The sequence below is a fragment of the Sardina pilchardus genome, chromosome 13 (assembly GCF_963854185.1).
Source record: "Sardina pilchardus chromosome 13, fSarPil1.1, whole genome shotgun sequence".
Taxonomy (NCBI): Eukaryota; Metazoa; Chordata; class Actinopteri; order Clupeiformes; family Clupeidae; genus Sardina; species Sardina pilchardus.
In genome coordinates this window covers 11,434,041-11,451,540 of record NC_085006.1, presented here as the reverse complement: position 1 = coordinate 11,451,540, position 17,500 = coordinate 11,434,041, and the positions used below count along the sequence as shown (strand labels likewise).

The following is a 17,500-nucleotide window of genomic DNA, read 5'->3' as shown; positions in this document are numbered from 1 at the left end:
GACTGGAACAATCCTATGGTTTGTTTCTTTGAGTGCCACTACCCTGCCAGACAAAACACACACACACACACACACACACACACACACACACGCTCACTCAGTCACACACACACACACACACACACACTCACTCAGTCACACACACGCACATACCCACTCAGTCACACACTCACATACCCTTACAAGCACCTCAACCCCTGAAAAATGCACTGCTCTGCATTTAATGGCTTCCTTCTTTCCGGGGTGAAAATGGCTGATTTCAGAAGTCATTACATCACCATGGCCTCTCCGTGACCTGGAAGTAATCAGAGAATAAGCGTGGCTCTCTGCCCTTTGGTCCTCAGCCCCATGTGATGGAAGCTCCCCCGCCCCAGCCCAGCCCAGCCCAATCCCAATGTTATTGTCCACTATTCTAATCTTCCTCCCACAGAGCTGGGCTTCTCGTCGCACCAGTAATGTTACACTTTCCCTCCTCTGCTATCTGTGGTAGATCTTCCCCCTAAGCCCAGAGCCACTGATAAAGGCCATTATAGTAAATCTAAGGGCGTATAGGGGAGAGTGGCCTGCGATGTGACCTGCTGGGGCGTCCTATCTGCTGGGTGTGATTACAGGAGCTGAAGGGTCCTTAATGCGTGCCGTGACTGTGACTGCTGCTGTACGCATTGGCTTAAGAGAGTGGCCTCATTTAAAGTTCATGCTGCAGTCATCAGATCTTCACATATACACCCACCCATACTCTCCACCACTCTCTCTCTCTATCTCTCTCTCTCTCTCTCTCTCTCTCTCTCTCTCTCTCTCTCTCTCTCTCTGTACTTGAATTAGAGCACTGGTCTAGGCTTATTGAATTATTGCTAATTGGGAGCAGAATCGGTATTGATTCTCCGTTTTTCAGTGCCTGATGTTAATGGCATTCTACAGCAGGTCACTAACTGAATTTCCCCCCCCATGCGTAATTGGACTCCTTATTGGAGACTTTACCATGCCGGCGCGGGGTTGGTCGGGATGACCGAGCGAACACACGGCTCCATCTCCGTGTCATAGTTCACTTCATCCCAGTGACATCATGAATAGTGCATCGAGAGGGAAAATGACATCCATTTGCACACGCAGCGGGTTTATGCGATAAAAAGCCCGAGATCAGGAAGCGAGGCCACTCTTTATGGCCCACTTGAATCTAAATGAGAATGTCACATAAAATATCAACACCCGGCTAAAATGAATTTGAAAAAAAAAAAAAAAAGTCTCGGTAAAATAAGAATTTAATTCTGGGTTTGAACCCGGCCAGCTTTTTTTTGTCGATATGGAAGCTGTGTTTAGTGTACTGTGAGTTCATCGGTTATCTTGTTCATGCCGTATAGGTCACCTTAGATCTCTGACTATCTTATCCCTTCAGCAGCTTGAGTCAATAATGTGCTGGGAACTCCAAATATCATGGATTAGAGATGGCCTCATTAACTTTGTTCATCACCTTAAATGATTAACCGAACCGGGGGGGGGGGGGGGGGGGGGAGACGGCGCCCGTATTGAGCAACGAGGGAGAGAGGCTTGACGGTGACTCTGTGGGCTGCTGTGTTTGCTTGCGCTGTGGCGCCGGCTGCCTCCTCCTCGACTCCTGACAGCAACTCACTGGAGCTGAGGAGAGGAGAAAAGACACCCTCTGCCACAACAGTCGGAGCAGCTTTTTTTTGGAAAATGTGCACTGTTTTGCATGACAGTGCATGCTGCTGAAATAGCTGTGGTTCCACACATAGACACCAAGACACACAAACACACACACACACACACACATGAATATACTGTACACAGTCAAAATGCAGAGTAAAAAGTAGTTTCCACACGTCAAAACAGATTGTGGAAAAGCACTGTCAGTGGAGCCACGTCTCTGCCTGGAGAAAGACCTCTCGTGGCGTCTCTGTCTCCGCCGCGTCTCCACGGCGTGGCGGCTATCTGCCTGCACTGCGGCAGTAAGCTGATTACCCACCAGGACAAACACAATTACGCTGCCTGGCCGTAATGCAGTTAATGGCAATGGGATTCCAGGCATGACTGTCAGAGCTCGGCACGGCCTCACCGTTGGCACGAGAAGGTGGGCGCATTCTGGCCCGCGTCTCCTGCCAGCCGCACAATGCCCGTGGCAAGCAGTTTTTTTTTTTTTTTACGAGCCTCCCCAAATAACCTGTAAACCACTTAATGAATTACCTACTGATGCCAGTCTGTCACGGAGACACCTGGCTAGGAGCATGCTAGCGCCTCCATGCCAGTGCTAGGCTAACTGGCTCAGATGGACCATAGGTTAGAATGGCTCCTGTGCGTGCGTGCGTGCGTGCGTGCGTGCGTGCGTGTGTGTGTGTGTGTGTGTCCTTGTGACTAGTGCTAGTGGTGTACTAGTCGGCTGCGGGGGGATGCGTTTAGCTGTGAGGCAGCCTGCGCTTGCCTGCAGTGTACTCGGGGTGAGGTGGTGTGTTTGTCATTAGTGGAGGCCAACCCACTGCTGCTCACTGTTTTCCATCCCACTGAACAGCGTGGGCTACTAGGGTGTGTGTGTGTGTGTGTGTGTGTGTGTGTGTGTGTGCGTGTGTGTGTGTATGTGTTTGTATGTGTGTGTGAGATTAGGTGTGCCTAATGTAGCATAGAAGTGCTGAGCAGGCAGGGCTGCTACATATTTATTCCAAGCGTTTAACTGCAATGTGTGTGTCGGGTGGTGTCTCTCACACACGCAGACACTTGTACACACACACACACACACACACACGCACACGCAGGAGCTAGAGATACCCAGTAAGTTTCATTTCTTCATTCCATGCAAAACACTTTCATACAGTGCCACGTCAAATTGTCTGCCTAATTTGCTCTGAGCCCATCCAACTGCGTAAGTGTCAAGAACTAGCCGACAAGGGTGTTCCATCTATCTGAATAGCATGCTTCTACACGATGGCACTGAATATATGCATGGCAAAGCTTTTTTATTCTCTATCCACACACACACACACACACACACACACACACACACACAGAGAAACACTTAGGGCAAAAAGAAAGATCCCTTTTCCTTGAGGGAGGCTGTGTGTTGTAAAGGTCATCTTGGTAGCCGGCTTAATTTTCACTCTTCCCCAACAGTTAAGATCTATAAAGTGATCAATAAATCTGTTTTAATGTCTCTGCATGGGGGCCTGGCTGTGATTTAACACCCGCCAGCGCGGATGAAGCAGTCCCTCTGCATGTCTATGAACCCCACCCGGGCACATGCCCCCACCACCACCACCCCAGCATATGCCCCCACCACCACCACCCCAGCAGATGCCCCCACCACCACCACCCCAGCAGATGTGAGCTGATACGGAGATGGGAAATGAAGGGAGGGAGGATGAAGGGATGAGGATTGAGATGAAGGGATAGAGTGAGTGAGTGAGAGACAGAAGGAGAGAGAGAGAGAGAGAGAGAGAGAGAGAGAGAGAGAGATTGAGTATAAAGCCCCCAAGTCCATGTCCAAGCATCTAAGCATCCAAACGTCCAATGCTCCAGGTTTGCTTCTTCCATCGCCAGCTGCCTTGACAGAGACTGCACCTGGAGCACTGTATAGCCCAGAACTCTTGTGTGGCAGAGTTGGGATGACACACCAGATACAGTCACACTCTCTCACACACACACACACACACACTATTCAAAGACTCAAAGAGTTTCATATAAAGATCCTATGACACATTGTATGACTACATTAGCTTTAACATTAACATGCCAATTACAGCGTGATGTAGCAGTGTGTATGTGCTTGAATGTGCACTGGAGACACGATCTTTGTAGTGTACCTGCACTAAAGGATCATCAGTGCGTAGCAGATAAAAAAAAACACTCATCTCCTACTGAGAACTTAATTAAAAGTGTCTGTGTGTGTGTGCACAGAGTGTGTGTGTGTGTGTGTGTGTGTGTGTGTGTGTTGAAAGCGGCGGTGTGCTAGGGTGCCATTGTGCAACGACACCTTTTTACCATCTCCGAGCCTCCCTACCGCCTCTGCCAATCCAATTATGAATTACAAGCTTTGTGCAAACATTCCAGCTACAGAAGGGGAGGAGGGGGGAGGGCACCATTATGCCACCACAGGAAGATTCCTCTTCCCAATAACTGGGCTAGCATGCTCTGTCGAGCAGTCGCTAGCCCAGAGAGCAAAGGCACAAGCGCTACCCTGCACCACAAACAGACAGATGCAGTCAGATGCAGAAAGCGATATGCGGCTACCGGGTAGCCACGGCAGCAAGACGGTGCGGTGGCACGAGCTGGTGTGAGCGTGACACGGTGTAGCATCGCGCCGTCTCCAGGTCGATGCAGCTAATCGAGACAGGGATCCTTCAAGTGCCTGACACGCTGTTGAGATGTGTGAAGACGTCAGCAGTTTGGACGGAGCTTCGTGGAGAAGTCGTGTGGTTTAAAATTACAGCACCAAGCATAACACAGGCACACAGTGTGGCTCAGCAAAATAGGGACGTTTAGAGCAGGCTGTTTGGAAGCCTACTCTAGTCAAGTACTCAGCCATGACTCATAATTCGTTACTGTTACAGTATTTAGTAGCAGAGGCTTTCAAAAGGGACTTACAAAAGATTCAGTAATGGTAAAAATGAATATAGTTGCATCGTAAATGTTGTACCTGTAAAGTACCTGTAATGGCTATAAAGATGTCCGTACGATAGAACTAAAATGGCTAGTGTAAGAGGTGTGTGGTTTGTCAGGGAGTGACTGCTGGCTGTGTGTGTGTGTGTGTGTGTGTGTGTGTGTGTGTGTGTGTGTGTGTGTGTGTGTGTGTGTGTGTGTGTGTGTTCTGAGCTCTTCCCAGGGACAGTAGAGAGCTGCTCCGTGTTTATCTCACCTTCGCTGGCTGCAGCTGGTCACCAGCCTGCCCGCCAGAGCCCGTGTCACCACACATTCTTTACACCTGAACAGCTACTGGAGAGCACAAGCTGTGTGTGTGTGATTCAATATCTTTGTGTGTGTGTGTCTGTGTGCACAGATATAGACGCTGAGAGGCCCCCATGCGTGCTAGTTGCAGAGCTAAATCATTAGCAGAAGGGTTTATGGGAAAGGAGGGTGGGGTGGGGGTGGGGGTGAGGTGCATCCAACTGGCCAATACTCCACCTCCTCACAGCCACATCTTCTCCCCGCACCACTACCCTCTCCTCCCTCCCTAAATGCCTTCTCCTCCTCCATCTCTCTGATGCAGCCTGGCCACCACAGTCCAGTAGTTTGGTCACCATGCCGTGCACCAGGTTGGGAGGAGGAGGAGGAGGAGGAGGTGGAGGAGGATGAGGAAGCTAATGAGAAGGAGATTCATTTCAGCTGCTCTCCTCTCCTCCGCTCCTCTCCTCCTCCACTCCTCTCCTCCGCTCCTCCTCCACTGTGTGCTGGGCCCTGTGATGCAGAGCGACACGCCGATGTCCCAGGCTTCCCCCCGTGCCAGAGAAACCGCACGGACGGGCACACGGAAGGGCCAAAAAGGGCCAGCGGCGGCTAAATTTAACTTCCCCGAACCGCACGGGAGGAGGGATAGAGGAGGACGGAGGGAGGGATAAAAAAATAGAGGAAAGAGAGAGAGAGAGAGAGAGAGAGAGAGAGAGAGAGAGAGAGAGAGAGAGAAAGATGTGGCCGTGCCTTGGTTGCCCTGAGCTGCCTCCTGTTTTCCGAGGCTTCCCCTGGTGGGAGGGGAACCGCACTGCGCTCCGCTTTTTGACAAACTAATTAGAGGGAAATACGGAAAGAGGGAGAGAGAGAGGAGAGGAAAAGAGAGACAGAGGGAGTCGTTTGGTGAAAATGAGGAAACGAGGGGGAACTCCTGAGAAGAAGAAGAAGAAGGAGAACAAGAAGAAGAAGAAGAAGAAGGAGGAGGGAAAAAGCGGGATCAGTGCAGGTCTTCCCTTTCTCCTGCCGCATGGAGACACCCACTGCGCTCGACACACATCACGCTCTTCCACGGAGCGGAATCTCATCCCTCTCCTCTGGAAAAATCTCTTTGATACCTCAAGCAGCAGAGAAAGATGAATACCAAGAGCACGAGAGAGAGAGAGAGAGAGAACAAGAGAGAAGAGAGAGAGAAGGAGAGAGAGAGAGAAGAGAGAGAGAGGGAAGAGAGAGCAGGCATGGTTGCCTTTGATCAGGAGGTGGTGTTTTATTCAGCTCCTTCCCCACTGCAGTAGCGCCGCTCGCTGGGGCTCAGATCCTTCATTAGGCTTTCCCACTCCGCTGTGCTCTGCTCTGCTCTGCTCTGCTCTGCTCTGCTCTGCTCTGCTCTGCTCTGCTTGGTGTGTGTGGACGCCTGCGCTCTGATACGGTGGCTGCCGCGCTGAGCCTCGTTTGAAGCGCCTTCTGCCTCACACATGGCCTAGCCACACACACACATATAGCCTACAGAGAGAGAGAGAAAGAGAGAGAATGTGCATAAGAGAGAGAAAGAGAGAAGAAGAGAGAAGCACCTAGCGCTAGGAGGGCACAGAAAACAGGCTGTGGGCACGCACCGCTAACGACTTCATGACTCACTGCTCTGCGCTCCACTTCGCTCCCATGGAAAAGCGATCCGCCGGGGCACGTCGCCATGGCACTTACAGCGCAGCGCCTCCATGCCACCCTGGCCCTTTATACAGGCGGAGAGACAGACTTCCTGACTGGCTCCTCGATAAGCTGAACTGATAGCGCTGCCTCAGAGCCCGGTGAGACAACGTTGTTGTTTATTTAGCAACGTTAGTATCTAGTGGCGCGATTAGAGTCCTGCTAGAGTTTACGCTTCCTTTGCACGTCGGAAATCATGTCGACGGAGTCCGTGGAAAGAAGTGCACCACTGTCAGTGTGCGATTATTTTTTTGTTCGCTTCTTACGGTAGCACACCATATTATTGTGAGCCACTTACTGCAAAATGTACAGTACTCGCACTGTGACAAAAGATCCCATCCTATCAAGACTCAAAGTGATTGGAGACAATCTGCTGTGTGTCTGGGTGTGTTTGTGGCAGTGTGGATCTGTGTGTGTGTGTGTGTGTGTGTTTTTGTGTGTGTCTGTGAGAGTGAGTTTGGCTCGGACTGAGTTCTTCCATCCTCCTCTGCCCCCCTCCCTCGTCTGGTGCCCATGTGGTGGTGGGCTTTGCCTCCTGCCCGCGTTATCAGTGAGCTCCCAGTGCCGTCGCCGCTTTGTGCCTTCCTGCATGCCCATGCCAGTGGCGCTGGCGCCAGCTTGCCAGTCCAGAGCTGGCACACTATTCACACACACACTCTGACTAAAGGCACAGGCTCTGAAGACACAGCGTCAAAAAACCTATGCCCACAGCTGACACCCCCCCTCTCACACACACACTCACACACACACACACACACACACAAAAAAAAATATTTTTAAGACGTATCTCTTAATTGTGGCATTTACTAATTGCGGAGCGTCTTCTCAGAAAAACCACAATGCTTCCGTGATTTATTATGCAAATCGATTTTTTGTCACAATTACGCGATTAGAAAGCTGTCTTTCTTTTTCCGCGCGCGCTCCTTTCTTCTCCTTGTTCTTGTTCCATCTTTTTCTTTCCTTTTCAGCATATTATAGTAATGAAGCCATTACTTAGCCGAGGGAATTTTAATGAGTTTTTAACTAACATTTTAATGAGCTATACATTACCATAAAGTACGGATTAGGCTAAATTGAATTTGGGGGGGACGAGTGTATGTGTGTTTGCTTATGTGTGTGTGTGTATGTTGGGAAGTCGTGGTGTCTTTGAGGAGAAGGGTTCATTAAGAGTTAATTATATTGTTTCACAAACGGTCGCGGAGCACATTTTCCGGGGCACGGTGTCCGGTTAGATCTCCTGATGTGTCCGGTTCATTGTCATTAACAGGGTGGCCGGCGGGGGGGCTCCTATGTAAATGGGTGGGGCTGTGTGTGCAGTGTGTGTGGATAGGAGGGCTTTATCATTGTCCTGTTGGCCAACAGAGGAGTGTGTCTTTATAAAGGGGGGGGGGGGGGGGGGGGGTCATTAGCTATCATTATGGCCTGCCTTTGAAAGAAATGAGCTTTGATGCAGAGTCACTAGTGACATTAGTGTTTGTTTTAGTGCCGTGCGTAATAAATGGGGTATGAAAACACAACCCCCCACCTCCACGGCCATTTTTTTAACCTTTCTATCCATGTCCTTCACTATCCCTGTTCTCCTCATCAGTTGTGTTTTCTTTTCATCCATCCGTAGCCCGTTCTAACCAATCCCAGCCTGATAAAGGGTGTGTTCCTCCTCACTGGGTCTCACTGTACAGTGCCTGCTGATCTCTGCCACTCCCTGTTGTCTCTTGTCGGTGTTATCTGTGGCCGTGACATCTTTGGTATCTGTCCCGTGCCTCCTGCCTCGTGCCTCATGCCTGGCCATTAGAGCACGGATGGAGGGCAGAGGAGATGCCATCAGTGTCTCCATGCTGAGCGCAGAGATGAGGGGATAGCCATGCATATCAGCTGCAGCTGCTGCTGCTGGTGGTGGTGGTGGTGGTGGAGGAGCAGAGGAAGAGAGAGAGAGGGAGGGAGAGAATGATATGGGGGAGAAAGATAGAGATAGAGATAGAGAAAGAAAACGTTAGAGGAAGAAACAGAAGGAAAGAAAGAGAGATAGAATGGGAGGAAGGAGAGGAGAGATGGAGAGGGAGAGAGAGAGGGGGGAAGATTCAGTGAGAGCTAGAGAGAGGGAGAAGGAGAGAGAGAGAGAGGGGGGAGAGAGGGAGAGAGAGAGAGAGGGAGGGAGAGGGAGAGCGCAGCGTTCCCTGTCCGTTGAGATGAAGCCCTGAGGCAGGAGCAGGTCATATTTGTGCAGCTGCTTCTCACTTCCAGCCCATGACCTCAGCCGAAGGGGAGTCTGTGTGTCTCTCTCTGTGTGTGTGTGTGTGTGTGTGTGTGTACTTGTGTGTAGGCGGACATGAATTTGCATGTCTGTGTGTGTGTGTGTTTGTATGTATGTGTGCTTGTGTGTGGAAGGAGTTGCAGCAGTTAAGTGTTAGCCTCACGCAGGCAGTGGCAGGGGCTGTTTATGGCCGGCCGGTGGGGTTTCCTAATGAAAGGAGGCTGATACCTGTGCCCAGACAAATGGCTTCTCTCTCTCTCTCCCTCCCTCCTTCCCTCTCTCTATCTCTCCGTCTCTCTATCTCTCCGTCTCCCCCTGACTTCAATCTGTAATATGCCCCATTTCCACATTATGGCCCTGCTGCCCCCAAGCCCACACCCAGGCTGCTCAGAGCCTCTGAGTGCACACATAAATTCTGATTCTCTCTCCCCCCTAAAATGACAGATATTCCCCACCTCGCGCCAACGTCTTGTCGCCAGATTGGAGATTGGAAATGGTTGTGCCGTAATAGCTCTTTGTTGCACCGTAGAAAAAAGAAAGAGCCCCCCCCCCCCCCATTCTGACCCGGGCCACTCGAATGAAATGCTATCATAGCTCGGAGCTTGTTCCTGAAATGCGATCATATTTATAAAGCACACAAACGCCGAAACCGCACACATACACTCAAACTCCTGCTCTCTCTCTCTCTCTTTCGGTCTCACACACACACACACACACACAGGTTGTTTTTAATCAGATCCGGAGGCGTGTGAGTGTTTTGTGCTGCCTTGGTGTGGTGTGGATGCTCTGTTATAGCTGGAGGCCCTGGCAGCTCTTGTAATTCCGTTGTGTGTTCCCGGCGCTGACCCCCGGTGCTAATGTATGCAGGGGGCCGCCAGGTCACCCCCGAAACACTTGATGGGGAAAAATAAAATTACAAATAAATAAACATCTAGCAAAAAAAACCGGCTCGCATTAGTGATTCAGCTAGATGCCCTGCAGGTCGCAGGAAACATTCAGTGTGTATTTTGTGTGTGTGTGTGTGTGTGTGTGTGTGTTTGTGTGTATACTGTGTGTGTGTGTGTGTGTGTGTGAGAGAGAGAGTGCTCAAGATTTTTTTCAGTGTGAGCATAAATGCCAAGCACTAATAATTACTTTGTTTGTGAAATCATTTTAGCCTGCCTGGCATAATGAGAAACATCTCAACACTTTTTTTTGTTTTTTTTGATTGGTGTTGAGGGGCATTTGGAGTCAGCATTAAAATAAATCTGCTTTCCTTCACTGGAAATAATTAGCACACTACACCTCCCAAGACTCATCTGGAGTGATGGGGGGAGCGGGTGTGTGTGTGTGTATGTGTGTGTGTGTGTGTGTGTGGGGTGGGGGGGATTGTAGAGGTATGTGATGATACTGCAGGTGAGGGCCCATCCCAAGCCCCAGCTCCCTTAGACGCTCCTCACCCTCAGCACCTGGTCTACCTGAGGACACGTGGGGAGGAGGAGGAGGAGGAGGAGGAGGAGGAGGAGCGTTTGAGGAGATAAAGCTGGGCCTGATCACAGACAGGTGCATTACTAATGGCCCCTGGCACCAGTGCTGCTTTGTTCAGTGTAAAACACCGTGTGCTACACAGTGGTGGGAGTGCTCTTCTCTCTTGGTACTGGATCTCTCTCTCTTTCTCCCCCTCTCTCTCTATCTTTCTTTCTCTCTCTCGTCTCTTTTCCTCTTGTTGTTTCCTGGGACCTGCTTTCTCATCTTTTGCATGTCTCAGCCTGACTCCACCCCTGTCCCACCCCACTACAACCCCCCCCCTCCCAAAAAAAAAAAAAAAACAACCCCCTGCCTCACCTTCCCACCCACCACCAGCAGCCCCCCTCCCCTGCTTAAAGTTTAAACTTTGACTCTGCGCCAGAAAGGCAAAGCTGCCAATTTACTGAGCCGCATAACCCAGCCCCCCCCCACCCTCCTCCTCCTCTTCCTCCTCCTTACACCCCCCACCTGACTGTTTCCCTATCGACTTTCACCATCTTAAATGCACACGGAAAAACGAAGGAGGGAGGGGATGCATCCTGGGGTGGAGGAATATTTTGCAGATCCGTGTGTGTGTGTGTGTGTATGTGTGTGTGTGTGTGTGTCGGTGTGTGTGTGTGTGTGTGTGTGTGTGTGTGTGTGAGTTGTGTGTGTGTGTGTGTGTGTGTGTGTGTGTGTGTGTGTGTGTTTACCCTGCAGCGTGATTGACAGATGTAGCGGGGGCTGCAGAATGAGGCAGAAATGTATAAATATATCAATATTAATGAGAGAGGAGGAGAAGGACCCCCCATGCCTGCCCAGAGGCATGATGGACTCTCTCTCTTCCTTTCTCTCTCTCTCTCTCTCTCTCTCTCTCTCTCTCTCTCTCTCTCTCTCTCTCTCTCTCTCTCTCTCTCTTCCTCTCTCTCTTCCTCTCTCTCTCTCTCTCTCTCTCTCTCTCTTCCGCTCTCTCTTCCTTCCTCTTCTGTTTAGTTATTTATTTCTTTTTGGAGGCGGCGGAGCCGTGCGTTTTGGAGGGGATAAAAATGCAATTACCTGATGTCTGTTTGGTGATATGCGCCGCTGTATGCCTGCAGGGGCCTGGAGCCAGAGCAGAGCAGAGCAGGAGCAGCGCCTTTAAATCCTGCTCTTAGGAGGGCCTGCTGGGTTAGACACACACACACACACACACACACACACACACACACACGACATATACCTGCCCACTCTCATACACACTCACCCAAATGCAGGCACATAGAAAAAGCGGCGTAAACAATGTGCATTATATACACTAATGTATGCACGCACATAGATAGTGTACCTAGTTAGCAGCAATCAATGTCAAAATGAAAGTATAGCCACTGTAGTGCCTTGCTCTTATCATATATCATTCTTAAGTATACACGGGCTGCTGAAAGTATCATGCCCCCAAAAAAAACAAGGAACAAATTACTCCCCACCTTAGCCTGAGGCACTAAGACACTAAGACACTAAGACACTATTGCAGTCTCTGCTGTTTGTTCTGTAGAGTATCTGTCACCAGTGATCGCCTGCTTATTTTTGGTAGTGCAGTCAGGCTTGTATGATGGCTTTTCCCGTTCATCAGCAGGATTCCATTACTCTCCTGATACACTTGATACACCTGATGTTAATCTAATGGACAGCTTGTCCTCATGAGTAATTATTCTCTTACTGTCAAGACAGGAGGTAAAGGGCAACTTTGAAACAAATGATCAAAACAACATATCAGCAGGACAGGAGACATGAATCCACATGTTCGTTTAGAGAGCCTGTTGCTCCAACAGTGTGTGTGTGTGTGTGTGTGTGTGTGTGTGTGTGTGTGTCTGTGTCTGTGTCTGTGTGTTGTCTGTGTGTGTCTGTACATTATGTGTGTAAGCCCCATTGAATAGAAGGAGTTTAGTTCATTCCTTAACATCAGATCTTGTATTTGCTACTGCCTCTCCAATGGCAGCTACTGGGAGGATGAAAATGTCCTCCTCCTCCCTCTCAGAATTCAGTTACTCCCCACAATGGCAGCTGTGTTTGCTTTGTATCTCGTCCCGATCCTGATTCCCCTGTGCCAACAACAACTCTTCCATCATCTCGCGGCATTCCCGGTATAATTGCCTCGGAAGCTTTTCCGGCGACTTCTCCCCTCCTCGCCACAGTATTTTTCCCCCTAATCAAAGAAGAAGGGGCGACCCGACCTATCCACCCATCCACCCATCCATACCGTGGCTGCGTTAGGGGGGGGAAAGCCGCGGCGGCGCACTGGGACCTGTTATCCCGCTGCGATCACCTCCTCCAACCCCCCCCCCCCCCCCCCCCTCTCCATCCTCTCCTCCGCACCGTGTGGGGATTTGCATTGGAGCCCACCGTGTTGCCCTTAATTTAGTGCTCTTCAAACAGCCCTTTCTTCCTGCTCTCCTACAGCAGGGGGGGCCGCCGAGGTGCCCCCAACCCCCACCACCTCTCACACACACACACACACTCTCGCTGGTGAAAACAGCTCCCGAGGTTCCCTGGGACAAGATAAAGGGCGGGTGTGTGTGCACACTAGAGACTTTCACCCAGCATTCAAAAGAGGCATTGAGCATCACATAAGCACATATAGAATACAAGCGTTACACCCGTAGAGATGTAGGCAGAGGTCGAGACATCACAATGTATAGCTCAGTTCTCCCGGTATTGTGGTGGTGGATGGGGAGGTTGGTGAGTGTTTGTTATGGGAATGAGATGACCCTGAACAGGTGTCTGTGTGTGTTTTAGTCCACACTCCATTAGTCTGGATAGCAGGGGGCCTCTCTAATGAAAGAGTTACCTGAGGGTGATTGGATCTTACTTTGTGCTGGATATGCAGACCACCCACCTACGTACATATGTGCATGCTGATGTTGTGTGTGTGTGTGTTGTGTGTGTGTGTGTGTGTGTGTGTGCGGGTGTGCGGGGTGTGTTGAGCCTCCACTTGACTGACAGAAGGCTTGATGGGCATTCTTCCTCAGTTTGTTCCCCCTGTCTCCGTGGGGGGAACGCCATTAACTCCAATTAGATCTCACTTGTTCCGGCTCAGCCAAACGCAGCCCTCACCCAGCCAGATAAGGTGCAGACGCAGAATAACGTGTAACGCAGCCAAGTACCCGTTCTCACCTTCCAAACGAGACAGCGGGGCCTTGTCAGGTGTTACGGAAAGCCACACACGTGACCGCAAGCTGAAAGAACGTCTCCCCCCTCTCTCTCTGTGCTACAATGGTGCCACTGGGATCTAACATTGGCCGCCCTCCTCTGTGTGTGTTTGTCTATTGCAGTACTGCGGGACGACTTCAGGCAGAACCCCACGGACGTGGTGGTGGCGGCGGGGGGAACCGGCCATCCTGGAGTTGTGTCCCGCCCCGCGGTCACCCGGAGCCCACCATCTACTGGAAGAAGGACAAAGTGCGCATCTGATGAGAAGATGACCGGATTAAGGTCAGTGTTCATTTATTACACTTTTATTTATTCTCTGTGTGTTATGCTTATAATAGAAATATGCAACAATGTTCATGTATACAGTAAATAACTTTGCTTCCATATATGTAAAGTATGTGTATATACTGTAAGTATACTCACATGCTGTTCTATATAGTCCATCTATAGATTGCGCATTACATGCTATCAGATGTTTCTGTGTACTTGGCGTTTGGTGGTTAATATTTGACTGTGTCCGTCATTTGATCTCATTCCACAGATTCGAGGAGGGAAGCTGATGATCTCCAACACCCGCAAGAATGACGCTGGGCATGTACGTGTGCGTGGGCACCAACATGGTGGGCGAGAGGGACAGCGAGACCGCCCAGCTCACCGTGTTCGGTAAGCACGATCCGCCCGCCGCCGTGACTCACGCGAAAACCGATACTATCAAACAACACTTTTTCATGTTCACGCCCGAAAAAAAACAGAGGATTGAAAGCGATCCGACTCAACCAGAACACCAACAGACATCCCTGACGGCGATTGTTCTTTGTTAGTCGCACAAAGAGCCTGTGAAGTGGGGAACGCTCCCTCTCTCTCTCTCTCTCTCTCTCTCTACTCTCTCTCTCTCTCTCTCTCTCTCTCTCTCTCTCTCTCCTCTCTCTCTCTCTCTCTCTCTCTCCACCTGACACAACCCAATTGGCCCAGTAAGAGAATCTGTGCCATGTCCCAGTGTGCCGCTTTCCTTTTGCGTTTGCAGTCAATTAAATGGGGCTTGTGGGGACTTGTCTGGGGGTTGGTAGTGGTTGTGTGGTGTTCACATGCGTACGTGTGTGTGTGTGTGTGTGTGTGTGTGTGAACACCACACAGAGTGCTGACTGATCGCTTTCATTCCTGCGTCAGTGCTAATACCATCTGCCCCGGCAAATATGCTGATGACCCCTCTTTACTCCCTGCCTCTTGTTCCCCATAAATGCACACACACACATGTGCAGGCACTCACTTACTCTCATACACACACATAACACATACATACACACACACACATGCATACTCACTCGCAGACACACACACACACACACACACACACACTCCCTCTCTCTCACACACATACACACACACACACACACACACACACACATACACATGCTATGTCTCACCAAAATGAAGACAGACACACTCACCCTACAAATACACCCTGTCTCCTTCATACACTCAGTGGATCCACAGACTTGCAATGTTGTCTTTGTCTTTGATACACACACACACATACACACACACACACACACACACACACACACACACACTTCCCTGCAGTGTTCTCACGCCTGGTCTGCCCCTCTCCCCCCTCAGAGCGGCCCACGTTCCTGCGGCGGCCCATCAACCAGGTGGTGCTGGAGGAGGAGTCGCTGGAGTTCCGCTGCCAGGTGCAGGGAGACCCGCAGCCGTCCGTCCGCTGGAGGAAGGACGACGTGGACATCCCGCGCGGCAGGTAAGCGGAGCAGGACACACACACACACACGCGCGCGCGCACGCACACGCACACGCACACGCACACGCACACGCACACGCACACGCACACGCACACACACACACACACACTTCTCCACACTTGTGGCCACTCCATTGCACACTTCGTGTTTTCCATCCATTCTCTACGTTCTAGTCACACTTTCGAGACTTTTCCGCTACTCTCTTCGATTTTTCCCTTTCTTCCTCAGTTCTGAGCACAACCAACCAGATCTGCCATCAAATCGAGGTGTCATCACAGCGAGGTGTCTATTGTGTTTGTCTCTGTGTCTGTGCACAAGGTCTGTCTTTGTGTGTGTGAGTGTGTTTGTGTGACATGTGTGTCTGCACGCACCTACTCTCTCTCACACTCATGGCACCTGAACAACGATCGCTGTCAAAACCCCTCTCTCTCCTCTCCTCTCCTCTCCTCTCCTCTCCTCTCCTCTCCTCTCCTCTCCTCTCCTCTCCCCTCCTCTCCCCTCCCCTGTGCCACCACCATCTCTCCTCGCGCCCGAAGATGGCACAGACGCAGAGCACGGCTGCCAGACCCCTCCGAGCACCTCGGCTCACCTGCCAACGCCGCCGTCTCAGATGGGAGCGATTAGAGCTCCTGTCAGAGTGCTGCACCTCTCCCTCTCTCTCTTTCTCTCTCTCTCCCTCTCTCTCTCCTTCTCTTTTCTCTCCCTTTCTTCTTGAGAGGCTCTCCGCTGTCTCTTCATCGCACGCGCCCAGAGGCTGTCATCCTCTTCGCCGAGCGCCAGGCCAATGAAACTTTCACTCCTCGCTAATTTGGAGTCAAATCAATCTTGGCTGCCGCAGCCACTCGACTCGCTCCCTCTGTTGTGTCGGCTCGGAGCCGGTGCCGTTAATTGGAGAGGGTGTCTGTGCAGACAGTGTGATACGGACGAGTCATCACAGAGGTGTTTATGGAAGGGGTAGCGTAATCCGGAGATAGTTTAGATGAGGGAGACCGGATGGCTTTTGGACTGCTGGTCGGTCTGGTTCAGGCATGGCAGACAGCTGTACACAGCTGTTGACCTTGGTGCCAGAATCTGTGGATAGTCTGTGTGTGTGTGTCTGTGTGTGTGTGTGTGTGTGTGTGTGTGTGTGTGTGTGTGTGTGTGTCTCTGTGTGTGTGTGTGTGTGTGTGTGTGTGTGTGTGTGTGTGTGTGTGTGTGTGTGTGTATTTGTGAGTGAGTGAGACATATGATCGCTAGAGACATATGCAGGTGATTCAGATGAGCTGTTGACACAGCTAAAAGCTGCCGTGGGAAATCCCCGGCTCACTACAAAAACTCTATTGATGAGCTCTGCACACACTACGCAACAGAGAAAGAGAGAGAGAGAGAGAAAGAGAGAAAGAGACAAAGAGAGAGAGCAGAAAAGTGAGTGTGACAGAGTAAAACCACAAGAAGTCAAAAAAAAAGAAACGCCTCAAAGTTGCTTTCATACCGACATCTCAAGAAGTTGTTTTTTTGATATGAGACTTCTTCCTCCTCCTCACTGATAGTGTTCCCACTGGCAGACGTAATAGGGGGAAAGTTCTATATAAACTCCCACGCGCTTCCAGCCCATCCAGCTCTGCCAGTTATTTCCCCACAGACATCGCCCCGTCTGTGTTCCCAAGCTTTGATACTGACCTTCTCTCTGTTTCTCCTCTATTACTTTTGCACTTCGCCCGTGTTTGCTTAAGGGAATTGGACAGGAAACTGTGTTGCACAAGCCCCCCTCGTTCGGGGTTTAGAAGTCAGGCCGCTGGGTTGGAGTCGAGATAATAAGTGTGCGGTCGCCGCTCGGCAGGGTAAGCCGGGGTGAGTCACCTAGTTTTTTAGAGTCTCGTTCTGTCCATGCAAAAAAAGACAGGCTGTCAAGCCAGACCAGACCACATCAGTGGCTTTTAGTCTAGTCTCTGAGAATCTATAGCTCAGAATCTATTACTCATTCAGTGCATTTATGGCACTCCTAAATGGTTCTTTAAACCATTTTGAAGGGTTAATCAAAGGAACCCCTAAAGGTTCCTTAAAGTCTGCATGGTTCTATATGGCACCACAAGAACCCTTTTTTAAGAGTGTAGGGTTGTAAATGCTATTGAGTAGCTACAGTAGCCAATCTTGATGCAGGTAGAAGGTGATAGCTGGTATATCTAGCAACAGTACTGTCAGTATAGGCAATGCCAGGCCCATGGAGGCAAGACTGAGATATGCTGATTCACAT

The 17,500-nt window shown here is 50.5% G+C and overlaps 2 protein-coding genes across 2 annotated transcripts in view; both read left to right on the top strand.

Annotated features, from left to right (window-relative positions):
* Positions 1 to 14,070, top strand: part of LOC134100074 (roundabout homolog 2-like) — a 136,888-nt gene extending 122,818 nt beyond the window's left edge. Inside the window, exons 3-4 of the mRNA XM_062553122.1 lie at positions 13,633 to 13,792; positions 14,052 to 14,070. Of these exons, the coding sequence (XP_062409106.1) occupies positions 13,633 to 13,792; positions 14,052 to 14,070 (179 nt within the window). The remainder of the gene's footprint in view (positions 1 to 13,632; positions 13,793 to 14,051) is intronic.
* The window catches only part of LOC134100073 (roundabout homolog 2-like), a 13,880-nt gene continuing 10,157 nt past the window's right edge, over positions 13,778 to 17,500 (top strand). Inside the window, exons 1-3 of the mRNA XM_062553121.1 lie at positions 13,778 to 13,792; positions 14,052 to 14,173; positions 15,128 to 15,266. Coding sequence (XP_062409105.1) covers positions 14,092 to 14,173; positions 15,128 to 15,266 — 221 coding nt within the window. The 5' untranslated portion in view covers positions 13,778 to 13,792; positions 14,052 to 14,091. The remainder of the gene's footprint in view (positions 13,793 to 14,051; positions 14,174 to 15,127; positions 15,267 to 17,500) is intronic.